We start from the raw sequence: 26,643 nt of genomic DNA, 5'->3' as shown, positions 1-26,643 counted from the left end.
GGATATTTAAACCTATTCTCCATTGCAGAAGAAGCAGTATAAGAGGCTTCTTATTCCCTAAGAGAATGAAGATGTAAACAAATAAATGGTTTGTAAAGAATTTGCACAGCAGAGGGTGGAAACTACCAAACAGACCTTTAGTAATATAGAAGAACATCCTGAGTTTGAAGGAACCCATAGGGATCATTGAGTCCGACTCCTGACTCCACACAGGGCAACCTGAAAGTTAAATCATATATCTAAGGGTGTATTTAGGCCATTGAGCTACGTAGCTTCTCCCTTAGCATCAATCCTGGGCAGCAAGGGAGGTTCCTCTGGAAAACAATCACTTTTTGAGACAAATGTGAATGAAGATCAGACACAGGCTTAACGCTCCATCTTACACATTCTTTTATTTGGGGGCTTACTTAAAAATAACATAGCAAACTATAGATACACTACAAAAAAATTACTCCTGACTACGATTCATGCTCACCTCCTTCCTTGACTCTACATTCCAATCAGTGTTTATACTCCTACCTTTTGGTAAGCAATCAAATTACAGTTACAGTTCAGGAGACATTAACCATGTATTCAGCTCACAAAGCTCTAGTAAAGGTATTTAAAAGTCATATTTCATCTGGGAGAAGAACATGGAAACAGATTTTACACTAATCATCTCCAATACCTTTGTATTTAATCTGAGAACTCTTGTTCAGGATCTGACGTGGAAGTCCACACTTTCAAACTGAAGTACACTCTTCTCTTTCTGAACCACCTTTTTAATGAGGGTAAAAGTGATTCAGCTTCAACACATACATTGACACGGCACTAAACAAGTTTTAAATAGACCTCAGCATGACAACATGGTCAAAGAATGGTGTGAAGTTTGGGTTTAAATCTTACATCCTTTAAAATACAGATGAATAAGGGAGCTGAATACTACACAAGCAATATTTAAAATGTAAATTCTATCATTCTTCTAGAACTGTACACAGGCTTTAACTGAACTCACACAATGATGCTCAGTTGACTTCTGAAGAGGAAATTAAGCTGCAGAAAAGAGTTAATTACAGCGATCCCAACAGGGCAATTTTCTGCCTTAACTGATGTCATTCAGTAAATCCTGGTTCTCCCACGACTGAATTCAAAGTACAAAGCAAGTATGAACCCAAACTGAGAATTTACAACTTGTATGCATCAGTGGATTATAGATTATGTAAACAATTTCACTTAATAGCTCAACGGTTGCATGTCTCCTTTTAACAGGCCTGAGAGTACTGCAAAAAGCTTATTATGTAATAATAAAAAAAGTAAAAAGTCTAAAACCTTATGTACTGAAAACCAAAGGCAAACCCGAAAACTTCAGTGGAGACTGTGGTGCTCTGACAAACTGATTTCTAGGACAAAACTGCAGCCAAGCAATGTTGCTTTGCTTAGGATGAACAGGAAATAGTAAAATTATTTTAATATCAATTGAAACCTTCATAAAAACAAACAAACACACAAACAAAAAAAAACAAAAAAAAAAAAACAGCCCTGATTATTCCTGTTCCATGGTATTATTGCTTTGGAACAGGGAAAACTGGCAGAAGGTCAAAAGGGAAGCGCTATGAAAGGAAGAGTACAAACTTCTACTGCAAATGACATTTTGCATTGTTGAAGTAGGAAAACAAAGTCTCACAAAGAAATCATATTAGTGTACAGTATTTATTACCTTCTATTAATCTGAAGTCAATCATTTTGATATGACTAATTCTGAAATAAACAGATATTTTTAAATACATATGAAGAAAAGAGGCTTTAACAGAAGAGTATTTAGTTGATCTGCACTCTTAATCTACATGCAAGATACACTGATCAAATATTGTACAGTTCCTTACATGTTACACCGGTCCACTATTAAGCACAAATTCTGAGGGTGAAAGCAGGGAGAAAAGAAGTAAGTTTTTCAAGTAGCCCTTTTATTAAAAAAGAGCAACATCTATATATTAAGCCAATGTATTTCTCTCTGACTTTACAGTATACATCTCTGCAAAATATACAGCTCACCAATGATACACAAACAAGTGGCCCTTTATTAAGGGCATGTGACAAAAGAAAAGAAAAAAAGGAAGAAATACAACAGAAAATAGTTCTACAGATTAGAAAAGTCATATTTTAGAACATTATGCCACTTCAGCGTGCCTCCAATGCTGGTAAAAAAGGTCATGCATAATGCTTTTTAAGAGAATGTTGTCATTAGTCCATGAGAGATTTGTCTGCATGCTTCACATGAACAGAAAAAGGTACAAGCCACAGGGAAAGGTAGCTTTCTCCAGTTATCTTTTAGGCCTGTCTATGTCATCAATAGTGGCTAACAGCTTCTGTCTTGCCTTTTTGTTGATGTGGGAGCCCAGACAGACATTCACCAGATTGGTCAACTGCTTAGTGGAATATTCCTGGCAAATGAAAGCAAATCATGTTATGGCAGAATAAAACATGAGACGAACATTGAAAATTAACCTCAGGCATAAAACTATGGATTTTCAGCTGATAGAAGCAGTCAGTATGCAACGGAGATTTAAAGTGGTATTTAAGTCAAGTCTGGATAGTTTACACAGTGGAGGCAGAGGACAAAACTGTATTTTGCTATATGGGGGATTATAACAGAAAACGCTTACAATGTTAATAGTGCTGGACTGAGTTCACAGAAAGTAATTCTGTGAATACATATGTATATAAATCAAGTTTTAATGTATTTTCGATGCTTTGGGCAGTATGGTGGGAAATACATCACAGTATCACAGTATCACAGTATGCTAGAGATTGGAAGGGACCTCGAAAGATCATCTAGTCCAATCCCCCTGCCGGAGCAGGAACACCTAGATAATGTTACACAGGAATGTGTCCAGGCGGGTTTTGAATGTCTCCAGGGAAGGAGACTCCACAACCTCCCTGGGCAGCCTGTTCCAGTGTTCCGTCACCCTCACTGAGAAGAAGTTTCTTCTCAAGTTTAAGTGGAACCTCTTGTGTTCCAGTTTGTACCCATTACCCCTTGTCCTATCATTGTTTGCCACTGAGTAGAGCCTGGCTCCATCCTCGTGACACTCCCCCTTTATATATTTATAGACACTTATAAGGTCACCCCTCAGTCTCCTCTTCTCCAAACTATAGAGACCCAGCTCCCTCAGTCTTTCCTCATAAGGGAGATGCTCCACTCCCTTAATCATCTTAGTTGCCCTGCGCTGGACTCTCTCCAGCAGCTCCCTGTCCTTCTTGAACTGAGGGGCCCAGAACTGGACACAATATTCCAGATGGGGTCTCACCAGGACAGAGTAGAGGGGAAGGAGGACCTCTCTCAACCTACTAACCACCCCCCTTCTATACACCCCAGGATGCCATTGGCCTTCTTAGCCACAAGGGCACAGTGTTGGCTCATGGTCATCCTGTCGTCCACTAGGACCCCCAGGTCCCTCTCCCCTACACTGCTCTCTAACAGGTCGTTTCCCAACCTATACTGGAACCTGGGGTTGTTCCTGCCCAGATGCAGGACTCTACAATTTCCCTTGTTATATTTCATCAAGTTATTCCCTGCCCAACTCTCCAGCCTGTCCAGGTCTCGCTGGATGGCAGCACAGCCTTCTGGCGTGTCAGCCACTCCTCCCAGCTTAGTGTCATCAGCAAACTTGCTGATAGTACACTCAATTCCCTCATCTAAATCATTGATGAATATATTAAATAATACCGGTCCCAGTACTGACCCTTGAGGCACTCCACTAGTTACAGGCCTCCAACTAGACTCTGCCCCACAGACTACAACTCTCTGGCTTCTCTCCTTCAGCCAGTTCACAGTCCACCTCACTACCTGATCATCCAGTCCACACTTCCTCAATTTAGCTGCGAGGATGCTGTGGGAGACTGTGTCAAATGCTTTGCTGAGGTCAAGGTAGACCACATCCACCGCTCTGCCATCATCTATCCACCGTGTTATTTCCTCATAAAAGGCTAAGAGATTGGTCAAACATGATTTCCCCTTGGTGAAGCCATGTTGACTGCCCCTCATAACCCTCTTATCCTTGATATGCCTTAAGATGGTACCAAGGATAAGGTGTTCCATCACTTTCCCAGGGATGGAGGTGAGGCTGACCGGTCTATAGTTACCCGGGTCCTCCTTCTTGCCCTTTTTGAAGACTGGAGTGACATTTGCTTTCCTCCAGTCCTCAGGCACCTCTCCCGTTTCCCAAGACTTGGTAAAGATGATGGAGAGTGGCCTAGCAATGACTTCCGCCAGTTCCCTCAGCACCCGCGGGTGCATCCCATCTGGACCCATGGATTTATGGATGTCCAGATTGCTCAACTGGTCTCTAACCCATTCCTCATCGACTAAGGCAAACCGCTCCGTCGACCTGACTTCATCTAAGGTCTCAGGGGTACAGGGCTCTTCAGGACTGCCTGCAGCAGAGTAGACAGAGACAAAGAAGGCATTCAGTAACTCTGCCATCTCTGTATCTTCTGTCACCAGGGCACCCATCCCGTTCATCAGTGGGCCTACATTGCCTCTGGTGTTAGTTTTGTCTGCCATGTATTTGAAAAAGCTCTTTTTGCTGTCCTTGACCCTTCTCGCCAGGTTTAATTCTAAGGATGCCTTAGTCCTCCTAGCTGCCTTCCTACATCCTCTAGCAGCAGCCTTATATTCCTCCCAAGTGGCCAGCCCCTCCTTCCATGACCTGTAAACTCTCCTCTTCCACTTGAGCATACCCAGCAATTTCCTATTTAACCACGCAGGTCTCTTGGCCCTCTTCCCTGACTTCCTACGTGTCGGGATGCTCTGATCTTGAGCACGGAAAAAGCAATCCTTGAATGTCAACCAACTATCTTGGGCCCCTTTACCTTCAAGCAGCCTTGCCCATGGGATTTCCCCTAGCAATTGCTTGAAAAGGCCAAAGTTTGCCCTGCTAAAGTCCAGGGTTGCAATTCTACTTGGTATTCTACTAGTCCTACCACACAAGATCCTGAACTCCACCATCTTGTGGTCACTGCAACCAAGGCAGCCCTCAACCCTTACTGCTTCGACCAGATCCTCCTTGTTAGTGAGGATGAGATCCAGCAGCGCTCCTCTCCTGGTCGGCTCATCCACCATTTGCAGGAGGAAGTTATCACCCATACACTGGAGGAACCTCCTGGACTGCGGCTGGGTTGCTGAGTGGTCCTTCCAGCAAACATCAGGGAAGTTAAAATCCCCCACGACGACCACAGCCTGTGACTGTGAGGCCGCCCTCAGCTGCCTGTAGAAGGCCTCGTCAACTTCCTCACCCTGATCTGGTGGTCTGTAACAGACACCTACAACAGTATCCCCCCTGCCAGCCTGCCCCTTAATTCTCACCCACAGACTCTCAACTCGCTCATCATCTGTCCCTGGACAGAACTCGGTGCATTGTAGTTGCTCCCGCACATAAAGAGCAACCCCACCACCCCTTCTGGCTGGCCTGTCTTTCCTGAAAAGGACATAGCCCTCCATGACTATATTCCAGTCATGTGAGCTGTCCCACCACGTCTCTGTAATTGCCACCAGATCATAGTCTCCTGACTTAACACACGTTTCCAACTCCTCCTGCTTATTTCCCATGCTGCGCGCATTGGTGTACAGACATTCCAGGGAGCGAGCTGAGCACACCGATTTCACCCTAGGATTATAGGAGGCCTCCCAGTCTTCATTAATTCTGGAGCGCTGCCCCACTGGGGCAAGCCCAGCTACAACCCCATCCCCCTTCGAATCTAGTTTAAAGCTCTCCAAATGAGCCCTGCTAATTCGTGCCCCAGCATCCTTTTCCCTCTGTGAGACAAACCTTTCTCACTTGTCATTGTCCAGACTGGTGCCCTATAAAACCAGCTGTTATCAAAAAATCCAAAGCCCTGCCTGTAGCACCAGTCTCGAAGCCAATCGTTTATGGACTGAATCTTCCCATTCCTTCCCACATCAGTGGAAGATGGAAGGAGAGAGGAGAAGATCACTTGAGCCCCAGACTCTTTCACCATCCGCCCCAAGGCCCTGTAGTCTTTCTTCATTCCCCTCAGACTGCGGGAAGCAGCTTCCTCCCCACCTGTCTGGAAGACCAGCAGCGGGTAGTAGTCTGTCGGGTGCACCAGGTTGGGGAGCGCCCTGGTGATATCCCTGATCCGGGCTCCAGGCAGACTACACACTTCCCTATGATGAGGGTCAACTCTGCATATCGGGTCCTCTGTTCCTCTCAGAAGGGAATCCCCTACTACAATGACCCTTCTTTCTTTCTTAACAGAGGCATGCAAATAGGATAAATTTTTTTACTCTTTTTACATTTTTCTAAACAAACTGTGATGAAAGTTAATCATCTTTTTTTGACTTCTCAGCTCCAATAAACTTCTAAATACTTCTGTCTACAGGTTTTCCAAACAACGTTAATTTCAGTACATGATAAAGGAAAAAAATGGCAAAAAAGGTCAAGACTACAATTCTTAACACCTGACAAAACACCACATTTGGCAGTACTACCTTTATACACAACACCATCAAAAACATAGCTTCCACCAGCAGATTTAAACAAGAGTTTTTCCACACAGGTCACCAAACAACAGCTCACAAGCTCTCTTGTGGCTCCAGGTAAAACAAGGAAAACTATATTAAAGATGTATTTCATTCATCTATCTCTAACATGATTTCAAGTAATCCCAAAATACGGATCTCAAAGTGGTCCATTTTAAAAGACTTTTCACTTCAACAATGGGCAGCTCCAACAGCATGTGACTATCACTTATACAGTCCTGTTATAATTGTTAGGTTATGCTATCATGAAAACATGCTAAATGCATTCAAAACACAAATGCAGTCTCATCTTGGACAGCAATGTTATGCAGTATTATTAAGTGAAGGAAGAATAAGCTCTTATCTAGAAAAAAGGTCTTATCCATTGTGCTTTACAATTTAGTTTAAGCAATCTGCTCCTAAAGGTGAAGTAAAACTTCCTCGCGTGGTTTCAAACCATACTTTTTGATGATCAAGAGGTGGACTTTGGCATGTTCCGAACAGCACACAAACATTTTAAACTTAATTTTGCTCTACTTCTCTACATTTTTTGACAGTAAAAGAATGCAAATTTAACTCTTACTTTATGTTCTTTTATCCAGCATTCCATGTCATTTTCTGTTAGGTAGTACGCTTTAATGTAGGTCTCCACAAACTCTTTATCTGGAATAGGTCTAATGTCTGTTAACTTCTCTAGTTTCATTAAGAATTGTTGAAAGTCCAGTTGCATCAAGGCACGTCCTTCATTGCTGCACTTCTTTACATTGGCATAACTGAAAAGAGAAACACAGTGGAAAGTAAAACTTCAAAGGAATTAAAAATAAATGTTACTTCTCAAAGTTGTTTAACTTAGTATTTCAAGCATTGAGGAGGAACATAACTATGGTTTTAAGTTAAAAGCATACAAGAACTTCTCTCAGAATGCCCGATGAAGGGTTTTATTTACATTAGTACAATGTTTTAGCCCCACTCATAGACTAGAGCCGCATTGTACCCATTGATACTTAAAAAAAAACCACCACCATCCCACACCAAAAGCCACTAAAAATTCTACATTGGACAACTTACTAGAAGTGGGTTAAAGGAAATTAAATCAGTGCTGATCAGTGCACTAGACAGTGGCGTCAAGTGATCAATGTCCACTGAAGTCTGAAACGTAACACACAGCTTTAAGAATGGTCCCCAGGAGCTTACTGAATCAACAGTGAACAACATCAGAGAAAGGCACAAAGCTGTTTGTTCAAAAACACCCAGAACAACCAGAGGATAAAGGGTGGCAGCACTGGCTGATCTCTGTGAAAGACTAATGTTTTAATGAGAGTAGATTGACAGAAAACTGGTGACAGGTTTGAGCTCAAAGAAGAAACAGTAGATGAGCTTAGGGCAGGGTAACACCAGGAAGGATTACAATGGGGTGTTAGGCAGCAAATCAGGAAAATTATTTTTGCAGTTTTTAAATGGATAAGAAATTGCATTTGTAAAGATCAAAGGAAATGACACTGCAATGCCCTTAGCAGTGCCAATTTCAACTCTGTACAGGAAATAAAAAAGCTTTGGTATGAGGCACAGCGTATTGATAGACTTAATCCAGCCCACCACTGGACAATGATTCTCAATAGGACATACTGAAGTACTTCAAGAAGCCAGACGGAAAACAGGAAAGAACACAGAACTAGGAGACAGGGCAGGGCAAAATTTAAAGGCACAGGACAAATCGTATCAGAAAGGTATTCCCAGTCCACTCTGACCAGACAGTGAAATGTTTAGGTGAAAGAAAAGGTGAAAGTTTCATGCTTAGTCACAAGCAGGAACCAAAAATGCAGTGTGGAGCAAGACATATGAGTGATGATCTTTGGAGCTAAGAACTAAGTGATTTGTGAACAATGCAGTCACGAAAGATGAGTAACATTGTCAAGAAAAAGAAACAAGTCCAAAACAGGCACAAGGGTTGGGGCATAGTGACTAATGGTGCTACCCACTTGAAAGGAAAAGGGCCAGGGGGTGAAGAAAGATGCTTTTGTTCCACTTTGACTTGAGGCACAATAAACAGAAAACAAAATTTCAAAACGAGAAGACAGTTGTATAGGTCATGTCAGACAAGGGAACCCAGAAGCCAGAGGGAGTTTCATGGCTGGATTTAGTCTCCCTGAAAATGAAATTGATCTCTTAAGAGACTGCAACAGGATGATGGCATAAAAAGAAATGGGCATGAGTATAAAAATGATCATTTCATGGAAGCAGTGGAAGCTGTTGATCCTCAACAGACAGCTAACATTTGGAGAAACAGCATGTTGTTGAGGTCCTAAATTAGACCAGACAGCAGGAGAGTGGGATGGAAGGTAGTAAAATAGGTAGTAAGGAGTGCAAAGGGTAAAGATAACCAAGAAAGAAATATGGAAACATATGCAGAAGGAGTGGAAGACAGCATGTATTCTATAATGCAGAAGTAGTTGCGATGAGAGCCCAGACGTATGTAGCAAGGCGACACAAAAATAAATACAGTGGATGAAAAGACTACAATACTCAGGCTCCAATACTGACTCTGAAAAGACTGGGTCACTGATTAAGGAGGGAGGGATGGGCAAGGTGTAGCAGTTCTTGATTAAGGTGCTTGAGCCTCTATTGATCAAGCCAACTAAGACACCTCTCTGCTTCTGGTGAATTTGGAAAAATCCTGCTTTGTGGCTATTCTAAAATAACTGTTCAGGTTGACAACTCCATCCTTCTTCCTGGCAAAGACAAATGGCATCACCATAGAGATACTGACAATTACACTTCAACATTCTTCTTTGTTCTGTCGGGAAATTACAATTTTCATATAGAAGTTTCTTTGAAAGAAAAATACGTTGTTTCAAATGCTTCAGTAAAACACTCGGTGTCATTCTTCATCAGTATGCAGGTACTTTAAACATTCCCTTTAAACTTAATGCTGTACCAGACTCCATGAAACAACTGCTTAAGGACTATGCTACAGCTTGGTATTTTTTAGGCCTCCAAAAGCACAAGAACTTACCAGTGCACTACAAAATTAGAACTTTCAATTGCATAAAATAGACATTATCATTATGGACATATTTACCCAAAAGCAAGAGTTTCATGAACTGCTTACCCTTCCACAAGAGTTCTATTGGCCAAGCGTATGCAGTGCTCCCAAAGGATGTTGGAGACTGGCAGAGGAATACGGACTCTCTTAGACACCTCGTTCAACCTTCTGTTAAATTCTTCAAACTCCTGATGAAACATGAAAGATTCCTTTAGCTTAAAAGGGGTCATACTCTATACATCCCTAACAACCACAGCAAAGAATTAGAAATGCACATGAAAGAGCATACTGAAAAGTAAGAACAAAGCAGAGAACCTTAATGGGCACAGACTGCAGAGACAAGCTTGACATACGAAGTAGAAAGCATACCACTTTCTAGTATATCATTCACATTACCTCAAGTAATACTGCTCTGTTCCCCAGAGGTGCAGTTTGCCCAGAAAGTTACACCTCTGAAAATTAACCCAGTAGCTAATCCTTCAAATGCCATTTTCATTGCTTCACTCCCTAAATTCATCTTTAACTTTTTTAAAGTCAATATACAGCCACTAAAGAAAATCCTTCTTTATCCTTCTAAATACCCACCCCCATCAGCTTTCAAACAGAAGCTCAGAAATACTGTAACCACTTCTCATTCTTCAACCTTTCACATTAGATAAGTTCCCTGGTGCTTTAAAAGGAGCTGAGAGCACCCACTGAAGAGTCCAAATCTTAACTGTTCAAAAGCATACTGCAACACAAGATAAAAATTCAGGTTGAGAGAAGGCACCTGTTTCCACATGAAACATCAACAGCCTGGATAGATTTGAGCTGTTACAATGAGTGATACACTAGTCACAACTGAACGTAATTACTGCTACTGTAATTTTGTGACTTACATCAAGCGAAATAAGTCTGCTGCAAGTGACTAATGCCTCTGCCATTTTAAAAAGGTATCAAACACTCTCCCCCTGCCTCTCAAAAATCCAGTATGTGAAAAATATCAGGAAGGAATCTCAGCAATCAGTTTAACCTAGTATCTGACCACATAATTGATGCTTAACACAAATTCTCTAAAAGAGGAATTTGGCAAGAGAAAGCAGGGTACCACAATGTCATGCTTTAACTGGTATGCAACCCATTTCTGAAGATGAAGGTGCCTAACACTCCACGCTAATGAATTTCTTGAACAATTCTCTTTCCCCACTTCATTTGCTTCCATACATATTATGGCTCTAAATACAGAATCTCATGTAACTGTAGACATGGCTAAAATAAGTTTGTTTTTAAATTAAGCATTGTGCTGACATCTGACACTCCTGGAGTTCCAGGGTACACAGCAAATGACTTACTGCTCAGCAGTAATCTCAAACCTTCTGTAGCAACCATTATTAGCTATATAATGCAGAAGCCAGAAATGGTTTTAAATGGTATTAGCCCTGACTGTCCTGAAGCAAATTCTTCAGCAGTTCCACATCCATGAAAGGAGAAAGTTCTACTACAAAGACCAAATGTTTTAAGCACAAACTGATTTCAAAAAGCCATGGCAGCATATAGAATGGTAATCACAAAGATTCAGTCAAATTCAGTGCAATAATACATCCTCTAACAATTCTTCCTTCTTTGCATTGTTTTATTTTAAGCAGAGAACAGCTACAAAGTACCAAGGTGTAATCAAACTTACTATTCAGCACAGATTCACAACTTTTTCTCTGATACATACTTTACACAACCTTAAAATATTTTTTCAGCTTCTGTGTAAGAATTAGTGTAATTCTACCACTGCCAGAACTTCCTTTTAACGACCTTTAGAAACATCATTTAGGCACATAGAAAAGGATGAGAGAGGGATTCTTCCAAGAACAGGTTCTGTATGTGTAAGACACAGCAACTGTAAAGCCACTTCTACTGAATGCAATTAAGAAGCTGGGTGAACAACTTCCCTTCTACCTTCCTTTTCAAATGCTAACTTCTGAATATAGCAACTTCAATTGGATAGTGCACAGTCATTCTCAGTTCCGGTCTGACCTATAGTCCCCATGATCTCAAAGATAACCACTAACATTATGCAGAACAGCAAATAGCCTTTGTTAAAAAAAAAACACAAACAAACAAGCAAAACCCATCTTCCACCGATCCCCCAACCCCTCCCAAAAACCCCAAACCATCCCTACCCTACAGAAAAACCCAAACAAAAAACAGTATCTCAGGTCACTGAAGTTTCCTCACTGCTGCTCTGGTTATGACACATACATCTACCATTCAAGACTAAGACAGGAAACTCATTAAACTTTTATGGTCACTTTCAACTACCATGTAGTCAACAAATCATCACTGAAGCAATCTGCTAGCAGCAAGAACAATAAAAATTCTGGACTGACCTGCTTTTAACAAATTCCCATTTGTCAGGACGCTGTATTGCTTTAACCATGCTACCTTCACAGTTTTAGTGAAGTATTACAGCAATTTAATGTTTACATAAACTCTTGCACGCTGTTTCCCAGAAAGTACTCACCTTTAAAAGAGCATCTACATATATATTGTGTTGTGACATGATTTCCTTCACATCCCATTTCACATTAGCCATGAGAAGCAGCATTTGTTCATAATCAATTGCTTTAGCAGCAACAATCCAATAAACAGGTTTACGTAGCTCACTGGCAGTTGACACTGTCTGAAACAGAAGAGAAATAAAATTCAATTCAGTAAATTTCTGGCTAATAAAAGCAATATATAACTCAAATGTATAAGTATTTGCACCATATTGTACAAGTTTGAAACTGCTTCTACAAAGTTTCAAACCTTTTGTTTAAAAATCAGCTGTGAATTACACAATTCTGACCTGAGAATAGAACTGTTGAAGAAAAGGCTTCTTGGCAGCTGGCATCACTGCATCAAGATGAGGCTGAAGACACTCAAACTGCTCAGCCAGAAATACCCTTTGAAAGCAAAGAAAATGCAACATTTGGCATGTCTCTGTACAACTTTTACTCTACAGTTGACATATTTGCCAGTAATGATATGTAACCTTGGAATATTTAGTCCTAACCATAACAATATATCAGCAAGTATCCTCAATTCTGTCAATTTTAAAATATAACTGCAAACAAGAAAATGCATGAATAAAGACACTAATGCTTGAATACCAACAATTCATATTTCTGTTTTACGCAGGATACACTGCAAAGCTCTGATCCAAATAGTAAAGTCAGTGGAAAAGTGTCCCGTAATTGCCATACTGTAGGGCAGTCAGTATCAATATTAACAAATCTATGTCAGAATTTGAAAATAGCGTTCCTCATTACATATATATAAGGGAATCTCTAAAAGATAGAATATGAGATCACATTCTTTCTCAGGGGTAGCACTGGTTAATAACAACATAACAAAAAATAAATTTCTAACTAAATTCTAACTATTCTTGACCAAATAAAACCTATTTTGTGAGTTTTGTGTTACTTGCTAGTTATAATCTCCTCTTCATAGGTACATTTCCACACATTGCAAAGAACATTGCAATCCAAGCCAAACCAATATGAACTAATCAGTTCTGAGTCTCAGCCATCACCATTTGAGGACTTAATATAAGGTTTACATGAACCATACACATTAAATACTCCCATCAGCCTCTTTAAAATTAAACTTTTCTCTTGTTAGATTTGGCCTTGTACTGTCACAAATTACTGGACCAGCTGCAGTAAAATTTCATTGCTCATGCTTGCAGGTGGTTAGACCAGATGGTTAGGCCCCACTACCTTTAATTAAGAAATTACCTCTATCACTCATATTTAAAATCACATTGAGATGCAGGAATTTTTGACCTCTCGAGAATGTTTTGGCTTGCAATCACAATCTCTTAAACAATCCATAGCTTCCAGTGACCACAAAATGCAATGTATAGTAAATAACCTACAAAGACTCCGTGGCCACCACTCTCTCTGCCAAACCATACAGCGAATTGCGAGATGTCAAAATTACAAGATGACTGAGATGTGGGCTTGGCACCTTCTCCTTTCTCTCTTCAGCAGCTGTGAGAGTTCCTGTGGGATCAGCAGAGACCTCCTAAAACAAAGAATTAAACAAATGAAAAACCACAAAGACGGCAAGAATGGCTCCAGCTGAGCAGTTTCAGATGACAGATCAGATGAAGGAATGGTTCTAATTCTAAGTTGTAATTTTAATCAAGCCTGAATGAAAAGAATTTTCTATTTGAACTGTGTGGTGTTTAAACAGGTGGAAAAAAATCATCTCATGTAGGTCAGTATTTAAGGGGAAAGAAAAAAAGGCACAGAACAAAATTCTTACTCCACCTTCTTGCTCATTTAGGCTTTAGCCCAACTGCCTACTGGGAGACTGACTTCTCGCCCTCAGAAATCATATCTTCAATTTGACAGCAACCAAATAAGGCAACAAATCAAAGGAGTATTACTTATACATGAGCTTTACTGTTTATGTGAGCTGCAGCTAACTGGAGTAAAATACAAATGATGTTTCTAAACAAGTTCTCATTCCATAAAAACTTCTATCCTGCAAACATCTCAAATGTAAAATGCAAGGAAATATTCATAGCAGAGGAAAAGAATCTGTAATAAGAAACAGGTTACAGCTGTTGTAAAACTAAAAACCAAACAACAAAACCCCAAACCAAAAACCAGGGAAAAAAAAACTGGGGGGAGGGGGGCAGAATGAGGGGGGTGACAAAGTGAAAAAAGCCTCACCTCTGCATTTGAGGAATATTAAGTACATGTTACAGCTAGAAGGGGAATCACAGAAGGAAGAAATTCCCAGGGCTATCATATTGGTCTAAGTAGATTATAAACAGACACCCCTCTGAAGCTTAGCTATTTACCAAAACCATATCAGTACATGAAAACATAAACGTAGTTCTGGCTTTAGACTAATCACTTATATCATGCTTACTGCCTACACAAAGGCTATAAAAATATAAGAAATACTATGAAATGAAGGTGATATAGAACCCAGAATACATAAAAAATAACATACATAACAAATTTGGGTAGTAACATAGGGACAAAGTAGTGCTAAAAATAATTTCTTCAAAAGCAAGATCAGCTGCACAACATGTCTGCTATAAAATAAGATATGAACACAACCAATATGACAACAATAATGCCTAATATGACATTTATGGTTCAACTCAAAAAACAAATTAGCATAATTCTCAGATTGCTGTAAAACTGGACAAAGACGAAGTCAAAAACATGATAATAAATATAGCAGCTTTACAGTTTGGGTTTGGGTGTTTATGGTGGGTTTTTTTATGGGGGGGTGGGTTTTTTGTTTTTTTTTTGCGGGGGGGGGGGGTGGTGTTGGTTTTTTTTTTCCAGTTGGAGATAGAAATTAATTGCAGTGACATAATTAAAGAAGGAGGAGGAAAAATAGACTCAAGCTGACCACAACAGTCACCAGCAGTTTCTTCAGGCTTCACAGCAGTGAACAACTATGAGGAGTGCCATGAAATAGAATATTTCTATTCACGCTTTTTAGACAGTTTTGCCTAAGAAGAAAAGGAGATCAGTGAGCATTAGAAACAACAATGGAACTAAGTCATTGTCTAACTCATTCTAAATACCAGGCTTGAGACAAGGAAAAATATGCATTGAAGATCTTGAAAAGCCAAGAGAAAAGGTACTGCACAGCTGACCAGCTGAAAAGCAAAAAAACAATAGGGAGGTTATTCTGGCAGCAAAATATCTGACAGATCCATTGTGATTATGCTGCAGCAATTAAAGGCAGGGCAGGCAAAAACAGATTATGTCAAAATGTGTAAAGACTTGGTGAGAATTTAAGTGATACAGAGTGAGCAGAAAGATCAACACTTTGCTGCTACAGACAAAGCAGCAACAGAATGTGTTTATTGCTTAGATGAAAACCAAGCCAAAAGTGACATTAAGAATATAAGACAAATGGGGAAGATAACAGTGTCCAAGCTGTTGAAAATGGTTTGAAGTGTGGGGGAACAAAAAAAAAAATAATCACAAGTTCCACTTTATCTTGAATTTTAGTTGACAGTTACCTCCTATCATATAACAGTCCGAGGCAACAGAGAGGTGGATTTCCTAAATCAGAAAGGCTCTTTCAGTTCTGCGTCTGCCAAAAATCTCAAACACAAACATAAAAATGGGTACAGCAGATGGAACAAAGCACAGACTGGGAAAGCAGAGTTCTCACTATCAAGGGTGAAGAAGTTACCTTCAGACTTCTAAGAAAAACCCCATCCCTATAATAGGTTACAGAAGCAGAAAACAGATAAACAGGGAGCCTTGAAGGATCTTCGCAGAAATTCTGACATTAAAACCAAAGGCTGATGACTGAGCAATACCATCAACACATCATTTGAAGCGCTAAAAGATCTCACATAAAGAGATCAAGGAGCAGAAGAAAAGACTTCTAAAAGAAGCTTACAGTAAATACTATCAGATAAGTTGCACTGAGCATGGGAATGATTACAAAAGACTAGCCACATCACTATGTTAGTTGAAAAATGAATTCTCTTTGTTCTGATCTGTGTTCAGGTTCAGCCAGATAAATCTGCAATTAAACAGGCCTGACATTTCACAATACCATGAAGTTTGCATTCTGCTGAGTCTATCAGAATGGTTTTGCAAGCCAAAAGGCCTGGGTATGTGCTAAAACTCATGTAACCTCTTCTAGTCAGCTCTGAAGATACCTACCTAGTACATCCACAAGCAGACTGCAGACAGGCAATAAAATCTAACCATCCAGGCATAACAGTCAATTCTCTAAAAATCCTGACTGAATCAAAGATACTCTTAACTATCAAAACCCACTCTTTATCTGCTTTCTCTTTTTCAAGTCATTCTCAAAAAGTTAACAAACAAACAAAAAGAAGATTTGAACTGTTTACACATTATCAAAAAAACCCCACCAAAACCTACAGCCCATCAACCAATTCTCTAGTCTTAGGAGACTGTTCTAAAGCTCTGTTCAGCCACAGAGCTGGGGAAGCAGTATCAGTGGTAAAGGTTTAAGCATCTTTGTTTCTTTCAAAGACTAATTACAAATTATGTAAAACCCAAATATTACAAAGACTTAATTTTGCATTTATGCAGTCCAAAGTTGCCCATCACTTCAGTATTGAGATACACTTTAAACTTTTTCTTTTCTATCTCCCTGCTTCCTATGAAGCTCAATACCTTGTGAACCTTTTAAATGCTGAAGTCATGTTGCACCTGAAGACACAAAACGTGCATGAGACAACTGGCTAAGTCAAAGGGATACTAGGGTTCAACCAGGGAGTCAAACTCTAGTTCAAATCTACTGGCCAAACACAGTACAAGCATTTAATTCTCCTGGTTTGTTCCAATAAGAAAGTGGTGAAAAAGCATGTTGATAGCAAAAATGAAACCCAAGGAAATAGCCAGTGTGCCAAACCCCAAGAAAAGCACAAGATCACTCTGACGGGGCTTCCATAATGCACGTGTTTTTTTTCCTCCAGCCTTCATTAATAGAAATTATTAAATGACCATGTGGTTTTTGTCACAAAACACATCCAAAACCTCAGTTAGATCAGTCCCACTGACTTCAGGAACAGAATTCAATAAAATCTGTGCAGAAACTTCTTGGATCTTTGCATTTCATACATTTCTTAGCATTCAAAATTAAGTGGCAGACTTCTGCATAAAAAAATACCAAAGGTTAGTGAGTTTATTGCTATCTCATCTAGCCTAATGCAACAAGGCCTCTATCAGGAATCACTCTGTGTTGACAGACAACTTACAAATAAGCTATTAACTATGCCTCCGAAAATAAGTATCAGAAAAGCCTCTGCACAAAAGCACACACGCTCTCAGACCCATGGGAACCCAAACCACTACCTTACAAACTCACGTAAGCAAATCTGGTACATTCACACACATTTTTACTGCAGCATTTTTCTTATCCAAAGAAAGATTTTCAGTAGGAGCTGATGATGATTCCCAGGCGCTCAACTGTAACTCTGTGAACACCTGCAGTTCTCTGGGACTAGGAATCAGCCCAAGCTTTGGGTGCCCAGCAAGAAGAGCCTGAAGGGACTAAAATGAGATGGCTCCATGATTGCCCAAAGAGAGACAAAGCAATTGCCAAAGCCCAGAAAACTTATTCAAGGAAGTAAGTTGGAAAGCTTCACTAAATCATTCCAGTCTACTTGGGTAATACAGTGAAGCAAATAAATAAGAAGTTGTATCAAGAGCTCTAAATTAATAATGTGAAGAAGCAAAACAGTTGCAGAAGTCCGAGTATGTTTTCAAAGTGCTTTTCATGACAGAACTTCCTTTTGTATACAGAAAGTTCTCACTCCTTGACAAGCAATTCACACAACATATTGTCATTATGTATGTTGTACACATCTTTCTAGGGAAATACAAACAAACAAATATATAAATAAATCACAAATTGTCCTTTTTCCTTCAGGCTTTTTTCTTTGAAGGAGCAGGAGACCAAGCAAGGACTGTAAAAGTTGGAGAAATTATCTTCGATTAAACAAGACCTCACTAAGAATCACAGCTCACAGCTACCATTTCAGTGAGGAGCTTAGCTATGTATTTAGGAGCAGCGTCCTGCACTAGGCACTGCCATGTCGAGTAAAGAATCCCACAGCCAAGACTCTTCAGAGCTTGCCATTGGGATGCTAAACCAGGATATAAAACGGTATATGTCCACGCAGGACTATGTGCTGACATTTTAAATAAAACCAAATTGCTTGTTTCCAGAACTGGGATTAGTGTAACTGAGCCATACCGTTCCACAGCATTGAAAGGTCAAAGCCAAAACTGGCCGGAAAGACAAGCACGAAGAAAAAAAGCTTTCCTCTCAATCCTTATCTTATTTGTACAGATGAAAAATCTACATTTTCCATGTCTGCACCTTAGATCTCTAAGCTACTGTCTGCCAAAAGATATATACTTTAAGGGGGAAAAAGCCCAAAAGCTAAAGCAAAAGCAGAACCTAAAATACATTAACTGATACTTCTTCATACCAGTGATTCCTCCCTCCTACTTTTCTATGCATTGCATTGCAATGCTTATATACTGTTTTACTGCAGTGATTTATTTTCTACTGCTGTAGGGCACAGTAACTCTGAAAACTTCATTTTAAATCTCAGTTTTACTTGATCAATCCAGTTTGCAATGAAATATTTATGAGTATTCCATGGTTATCCGCCCAAAAATCTCACTTTTGGAAGCAGCAGTATCATTCAAGGCAGTTATTTGCATACACAGGACATTCACAAACATCTAGGTAACGGCAGTACCATGACTACGTTACATTTTGTGAAGATAAGGAAGCTGCTTAGAGACAGATACAGCAAGGAATCAGAAGTAGAAATTTCCCTTCCGAATCACTAGTTATCTTAGATCACATAAATTTGATTGATGCCTTGTACCTACTTTGGGGCTTACTGGTCTCAACAGACTAATACAAACATCACTGTTGCAAAACCACATTCCTGTTAGAAATTACAAAGACCAAATGTGTGTAGGTATCTCTACATACCCCAGTCAGCAGAACTGTCAGTGAGGAGATGTAGGCAGCTCAGAAAAAGGCACTTGTTTTGATGTATTTTGCCTAACCAAAACCCCACCTTAGCATTATAGTGAGGCTGAAAATATAGCACTTCCTCCCCTTTTCATTTTTCTCTTTCTGTTTTCCTTTTAATACATCCTACTGGTATGAATGAAACACAGCTTGCAGAATGCTATTTCTGGATCCAAATTATTAGCTCTGAAGCTGCTGCATAGGAGAAATCTGTGCTGAAGCTATTTTGCACTAGCTGTGGAAAGGCCGGAATATGAAGTTCAGATATACAATATGAAATTCAGTACAACATAGCCAAACAAATCTTTAAAAGTCATATGGTTCTCTTAGCTCTTAGAAATGAAACTGCACACTTTAATACGCAAAGTGCTTGTATTTTTTATCCTTTTGAGTTAGCCTACAAGTATTTTGTTAAGGCAAAGGCAAGTAGCTTAGACACAGAAAACTAGTTAATCGCTAAGCTCCTAGCACACTTCCAGTGTAAGTAAATATAACTTAACTATAAGAAAGCAAATAAAGACAGTTTAGCTAATTGGTAGGACCCTTTAACTTTTTTTTAACTAAACCTATTTCATTTATACATAAAAAATGGTGCTATAGTTAGGGGTTTGGGTATTTAGAACATGGGACTCAATTTGGGAGGCCAGGCCTACTGGAGGCTAATGGAGCTAGTCTGAACGAAAGGGAAGAGGAGTTTTGGTAGGAGGCTTGCCAGACTGGTCAAGAAAGCTTTAAACTAGATGTGTTGGGGGAGGGGGGCATCGATTCATCCCAACACTGCCAGTCAGTTGCCAGCACCTACAATAAATGCTTGGAACAACGTAGAGATATTCCAGCCAATGAGCCGGCTTCATTTGGAGCTTGGCTCAGATGCCTCTATACAAATGCCCATAGCATGGGGAACAAAGAAGAGGAATTAGAGATGTGTGCACGTGTACAGGGGTATGATATAATAGGCTTCACAGAAACATGGTGGGATGGCTCCCATGGCTGGAGTGTTGGAATGGAAGGTTACAGGCTCTTTAGGAAGGACAGGCCTGGCAGGAGGGGAGGGGGAGTTGCCCTTTATGTTAGGGATAGGCTGGAGAGTATGGAACTCTGTCTGGGGACAGGTGAGCAGTCCACAGAGTTTGTGGGTCAGGGTTAAAGGGAATATAGCTATGGGAGACATTACTGTGGGGATCTGTTACAGACCACCTGATCAAGGAGAACCTGCGGATGAAGCACTCCATAGACAGATAGGAACAGCTTCATGCTCACAGGCCCTTGTTCTCATGGGGGACTTCAACCACCCTGATACCTGCTGGAGCGATGGTACAGCCCGGCATGAACAATCCAGGAGGTTCCTCAATGGTGTGGAAGACAACTTCCTTCCAGGAACCCAGGGACCAGGTTAGGAAAGCTAAGGCCCAGTTAGAATTAAACTTGGCTAGGGATGTGAAAGATAACAGGAAAGGATTCTATAGGTACATTACAAATAAAAGACAGAGTAGGGACAACGTGGGCCCTCTCCAGAAGTTATCAGGAGAACTGGCTACCCCAGTTTTGGAGAAGGCTGAGGTTCTGAATGACTTATTAGCCTCAGCCTTCCCCAGCAAGTGCTCTGACCACACTGACCAAGTCTTGGAAGGCAGACGCAGGCACTGTGAGAATGAAGACCTTAGGCCCACCACAGGAGAAGATCTGGATTGAGACCATCTTAAGAACCTGAATGTGCACAAGTCCATGGGACCTGATGAAATCCATCCGTGGGTCCTGAAGGAGCTGGCGAATGAAGTTGCTAAGCCACTGGCCACCATATTTGAAAAATCATGGCAGTCAGGTGAAGGTCCCGATGACTGGAAAAAGGGAAATATAACCCCCATTTTCAAGAAGGGGAAAATGGATGATCCAGGGAACTACAGAGCAGTCAGTCTCACCTCTGTGCCTGGCAAAATCTTGGAGCACATTCTCCTGGAAGGCATGCTAAGGCACATGAAAAACAACAAGGTGCTTGGTGACAGCCAGCATGGCTTCACTAAGGGGAAATCCTGCCTGACCAATTTGGTGGCCTTCTATGATGTGGCTACAGAACTGATGGACAGGGGTAGAGCAGTTGATGTCATCTACCTGGACTTGTGCAAAGCGTTCGACACTGTCCTGCATGACACCCTTGTCTCTAAATTGGAGAGACATCAATTTGATGGATGGACCACTCGGTGGATAAAGAACTGGCTGGATGGCCTCACACAAAGAGTTGTGGTCAATGGCTCAATGTCTGGCTGGAGACCAGTAACGAGTGGTGTCCCTCAGGATCGGTGTTGGAACTGGTCTTGTTCAACATCTTTGCTGCTAACATGGACAGTGGGACTGAGTGTGCCCTCAGCAAGTTTGCTGATGGCACCAAGCTGTGTGGTTCGGTTGATACGCTGGAGGGAAGGAATGCCATCCAGAGGGACCTTGACACGCTTGTGAGGTGGGCTGATGCCAGCCTCATGAAGTTTAACCATGCCAAGTGCAAGGTCCTACACCTGGGTCAAAGCAATCCCAGGCACAGCTACAGGCTGGGCAGAGAAGAGATTCAGAGCAGTCCTGCAGAGGGGGACTTGGGGGTGTTGGTCGATGAGAAAATGAACATGAGCCGGCTTCAGTGTGCGCTCCCAGCCCAGAAAGCCAACCGTATCCTGGGCTGCATCAAAAGGAGCATGACCAGCAGGTTGAAGAAGGTGATCTTGCCCCTCTACTCTGCTCTCTTGAGACCTCACTTGGAGTATTGTGTGCAGGTCTGGTGTCCTCAACATAAAAAGGACATGGAACTGTTGGAACAAGTTCAGAGGAGGACCACAAGGATGATCAGGGGACTGGAGCACCTCCTGTATGAAGACAGGCTGAGAAAGTTGGGGCTGTTCAGCCTGGAGAAGAGAAGGCTGCTTGGAGACCTCATAGCAGCCTTCCAGTATCTGAAGGGGGCCTATAGGGATGCTGGGGAGGGACTCTTCATCAGGGACTGTAGTGACAGGACAAGAGGTAATGGGTTAAAATTTAAACAGCAGAAGTTTAGACTGGATATAAGCAGGAAGTTCTTTACTGTAATGGTGGTGAGGCACTGGAATGGGCTGCCCAAGGAAGTCCCTGGCAGAGCTCAAGGCCAGGTTGGACAAAGTCTTGGGTGAGATGGTTTAGTGTGAAGTATCCCTGCCCATGGCAGGGGGGTTGGAACTAGATGATCTTAAGGTCCTTTCCAACCCTAACTATTCTATGATTCTAAAAGAAGTTTCAGACCATACTTAAACTAGTATCTATATTAGTGGCGCAGAGATGAACAAAAGCCATCGCTGGACAAAACCTCATTACTGGAATATTTATGAAAGTTTGAAATAGGAAACAAATTTAAAGCAGTAGTACCTAAAGAAAAAGCTTGCTCAATCCTGTAAAGAGTTAAGCCCTTTCATTATTTTCATCTTAAAGTCCCTTCATCATTGTCATTTTGATTACATCATACAAAACATCCAAACTAAAAAAAAAAAATAATCCAAATTACAAACATGGTTTTGTACCAGAAATACAAGGAGCAGTGCCACATTTACTTCCCACTGAAGTGGTGAGCTTTGGTGGTTGTTTATTGTTTTGGCTTTTTTATTTACTATAATGTTTTCTATTACATCAGTGCAGGAGCAGCACAGAGACATGAATAATATGTATCACAGCTGAGGTGTCACATAACTGCCCTGTGGTGAAGTTAACACAACTGAACACATGTTCATATCTCAGCTATTTCCTGTTCACAGTCTAAAACATTAATTTAAACTGCAGGTGGACTTGCTGCAGTTTATGAAGTTGGCTTTGCTATGAAATATTAGATTGTGAAAGAGCAGAGAAGTGATTCAGCTACAGCTGAGTACTACTTAGAGGGGACAAGGACCCTCCAGCAGAAGCAGAGAGTATGTGATGCATGAGGAGGGATGCAGGGAAGAGGAGACAAAGCTCTTTAAATTGCTGCATCCTTTTTGCTCAGACGCTGTAAGAAACCTGACTCTACCTCTCAGTGGTCCAAATGAAAATCAGGACAGTACTTCTTTATCAAGTATGCTTAGTATACTGTAAGTACAGTGTATATTAAAAGGACAGACACTTCTTGCACTGTACTAATTGTGGAGTATAAACTTAGAATAGAGAACTCCATGAGGAACTACATGGAATGCCTCCAACTGACCTCCATATTCTTCATACTGAAGATGCTACAAAAATGCAAGAAAGAATGTTAACTGCAGCTCAGCTTTACCTTGCCAGAACTGGAACACCCCTTCCACTTTGCCTTCTCCTTCACAAAGGAAACATACAATTCAGCTAAACAATAATAAAAGCAGTATCCTAAAAAGGTATCTGGTGTAAAGCATTAGCAAGCATTAGCAAGCATTAATTCAATCCCAAACAGAACTACAGAAAGTCTACAAAAAGGAGACGGCCTCTACATCCTTCAATTATTCCTCTACCTCCTGACAATAATATAGAGTAAAAGGCCTTCATCCACTTAGTATCTCAAAAAAGCAATAGACAAAGTCCAAAAGGAAAGCTAAGAATCATCCAGTCTAAATTACCAAAGAGTCTTGACATAGATGACAGAACTTAACCTCCACAGGCACTGATAGATTAGAGGAACTATTCTGATCTACATGCAATTCTGGCAAAACCTTAGTTACAGATTCAGAACTATCAGATTCAGATTATCTTCATTAAAATAAAATGAACTGAAAGGCAGCAGAAATGATAGCCCTTAATAATGTTACCATGAATAGAAGACTATGCAAAAGGTCCCAAATTCCCAACAAGCCATGAGGCTGAACCCCACAACAGACATGGATATTTTCAGATAGCAATTTACAATAATCTAAAGATAAGAGAGAAGAATTTTGAGAGCAGTCCAGAACAGTCCATGCAATCATGAGAAAATCCCATTTTACAACACAGTAAAGATTAATCTTGACTTTTACAAACTCTTAAAAATAAGCAAACAATAAAAATATCCAGAAGACTTTTTCTTCCTCATGAATCAAAACCTGGAAAATTTCCATTTATAGTATAAGACCAGCATAAGTTCATAAGATATTAATAAACCTCATGGAATGCACTTAAGTTAATGGCAGTTAGCTCAGATTTCTTCCTCCTTTCAAAGCATACCTGGAACATAGCTATTAATTTCAACTGACACTAATGTTATCTGTAACAGCACTGTTAAATGACTAAGGAAGAAAAAGAAATGCAGTTATTTTTCCAATTTACTTCTAGTAAAGATTTGCTAAAAATTATTTCGAGTAATGAAAAAAAAAAAAAATCAAGGCTGCAAAGCACTGTCTGGAACTATGACTACTGAGTAAGTTAAAAAAAAATTAATTCCATAACTTGCTGGTTTTTCATAATCTTGAACTGATTTGTTTGCAAGACCTTCCCAGAAGTAATTTTTCTTTCTCAATACACTGCCTTTGAGATGAGTATCCGTGTGACTCACCACCTTCCGTTTTATAGAGGTCTGTGTTATTAGTTATCGTATGCTCCCTCTACTGACTCTATAAGAAATGGCCTGAAAATCCTGTAAAATGCTTCTCTGAAAGAACAATTTAGGACTTGATATAATACTGCAATGAATTAAAAAAGTCAAAAAGTACAATTCTGTGGAGTGCAAAATCCTTGTGAAAGTCAGAATAGAATGCGTGTCTTCTACTTCTTTCTAAGAAAGAAGCCTTAGAAAATAAATTCTTCCTCCAGTATCCATGATATTTATTTTTATTTACTTGTACACAAGCATTTATGATACTTTTAGAAAAGTTCTTCCTAATGTTTCAAGAAGTTTATATTTACATGGAAAAAAAAAGAAATTCAAATTTCCATGTTTTCCGTAGCTCTTGGAAATATTTCTTTATAAACTCTGCTGCTCAGTTGAAACCACACAATCTACCTGAAGACTTCTGTTGTAATGTGACATGAACAGTAATCTACTATCAGTGTGACATGAGCACTGCGTTTACTTTTCATAATTTGAAAATAACTCACAAAGTGACCAATAGGATACAATCTAAAATACATCAGGGAAAGTTCCCCATAGTTCAGAAATGACTTAACAAAGGACTCAGTATACTCTTCTACTATCCTGTAAGGTGAATGATATTCAGGATGGTTTACTGTTTTGCTGTTCTTTTACTGAAGAAAAATGAGTCATCTATTGTGTTGGTTTGGGGTCTTTTTAATGAAACATCTCCTTTAATAAGGATAATACTGGAATGCCTCTATTAGATAAACTGTAATACATTATAAGCTTTTTTGTTGATAGAGCTAGCAAAAGCTATTAAACTAATTTTGTTGTATAATAGAGACAAGTGATTTCATACAATAATGATTTCTACATCATGATACACCATGAAACTAAGCCTTTTTCATTACAGACACTGAATGTGAAGAGAGTTAAAAATCAGAAAACCATGATGAAATACAATTCCTAATTTCCCACACAGACCTCTATTCCAGTGAACATTAGCAAAATCTAAGTACTTACCAGATCAATCAGACTCTCCTGGATCCTGTTCAGCGTGGTACGTAATCTGTTGCTGCTGAGACCCAGTCCTGTTGATTCAAACTAGAAGAAATAAATACTATTTAAGTTGTGAAAACTCCTTGGTTTAAACCTTACAGTTTAAATTGCTGCATCCAGCAGTGATACAGCAGATCTTTGGTTTGTAAAGACTGGCTACAATTTACTTACATTAAGGTTTTAGCACATAATCACAACCACACAAAATAAAAAGAAAATCAACAGAAGACAAGGCACTCAATATTGCACTGGTGTGAAGAATGACCCGAGTATCCTTCATGAAGATGACAGCTTACCATTCATACCAATAAGCAACCAGTATTCTTTATTGTTCTAATTCTGTATTTGGGTGCAGGACTCTAGATTTTCTCACTGGGGCTATGAGTCCAGAATGGCACACCACAATGCCCCCAGACTTGCAGGCACACACAACCAAGCCAAATGGTCTTAACCTTTCTCAACCTATAACATTTCTTGTAATTCCTTATTAAATATCTAAATTGCATATGCAAAATTATATCAATTGTTAAAACATCATAAAATTATATCAATTTATAAAACATTCATTACTTAATGCTTATAAAGATCTACCTGAGAAATGTGCCATCTTCATGTTCACTGCTTGGAAGTATTATGGAGCAGATGTTCAGCTGGGATAAATCAACAGAGCTACACCCATTTCCCAGTAAATGCAATGAATTATACCAGCTGAGGGTCTGATTTGACATGCATAGTTATTGTACCTACTTACCTTCTACTTTCAGTAAAAAACAAAACCAAAACCAAAGAACAAACTAACACAACAAAGAAAGTGGAAATGGACAGCTCACAAACACACGTTGTATCAATAATATGTATTTGAATATGGCTCTGGTATGTGATTCACACCAAAAGGCAATTTATTGAACAATATTTGGAACACTGTTGTAGACTGTATTATTAGACTTCCTTTCCTTTCAGTGCACTAAACCAGGGAAG

The 26,643-nt window shown here is 40.0% G+C and overlaps 1 protein-coding gene across 2 annotated transcripts in view; it reads right to left on the bottom strand.

The window, feature by feature from the left end:
• Positions 1-1,670: 1,670 nt before the first annotated feature.
• VPS50 (VPS50 subunit of EARP/GARPII complex) overlaps positions 1,671-26,643 on the bottom strand; it is an 87,062-nt gene continuing 62,089 nt past the window's right edge. For both annotated transcript variants that reach the window (XM_061468480.1, XM_061468481.1), the window contains 7 exons: positions 25,630-25,710; positions 13,456-13,604; positions 12,385-12,481; positions 12,058-12,216; positions 9,630-9,751; positions 7,104-7,293; positions 1,671-2,420 (listed from right to left, as the gene is read on the bottom strand). In XM_061468480.1, coding sequence (XP_061324464.1) covers positions 2,301-2,420; positions 7,104-7,293; positions 9,630-9,751; positions 12,058-12,216; positions 12,385-12,481; positions 13,456-13,604; positions 25,630-25,710 — 918 coding nt within the window. In that variant the 3' untranslated portion in view covers positions 1,671-2,300. The remainder of the gene's footprint in view (positions 2,421-7,103; positions 7,294-9,629; positions 9,752-12,057; positions 12,217-12,384; positions 12,482-13,455; positions 13,605-25,629; positions 25,711-26,643) is intronic.

The sequence above is a fragment of the Pezoporus flaviventris genome, unplaced genomic scaffold, assembly GCF_033815535.1.
Source record: "Pezoporus flaviventris isolate CSIRO_AGI_PZ_B2104156 unplaced genomic scaffold, CSIRO_AGI_Pfla_v1 ptg000047l, whole genome shotgun sequence".
Taxonomy (NCBI): Eukaryota; Metazoa; Chordata; class Aves; order Psittaciformes; family Psittacidae; genus Pezoporus; species Pezoporus flaviventris.
The sequence above is the reverse complement of the archived record's forward strand: the minus strand, read 5'-3'. Positions and strand labels throughout refer to the sequence as shown.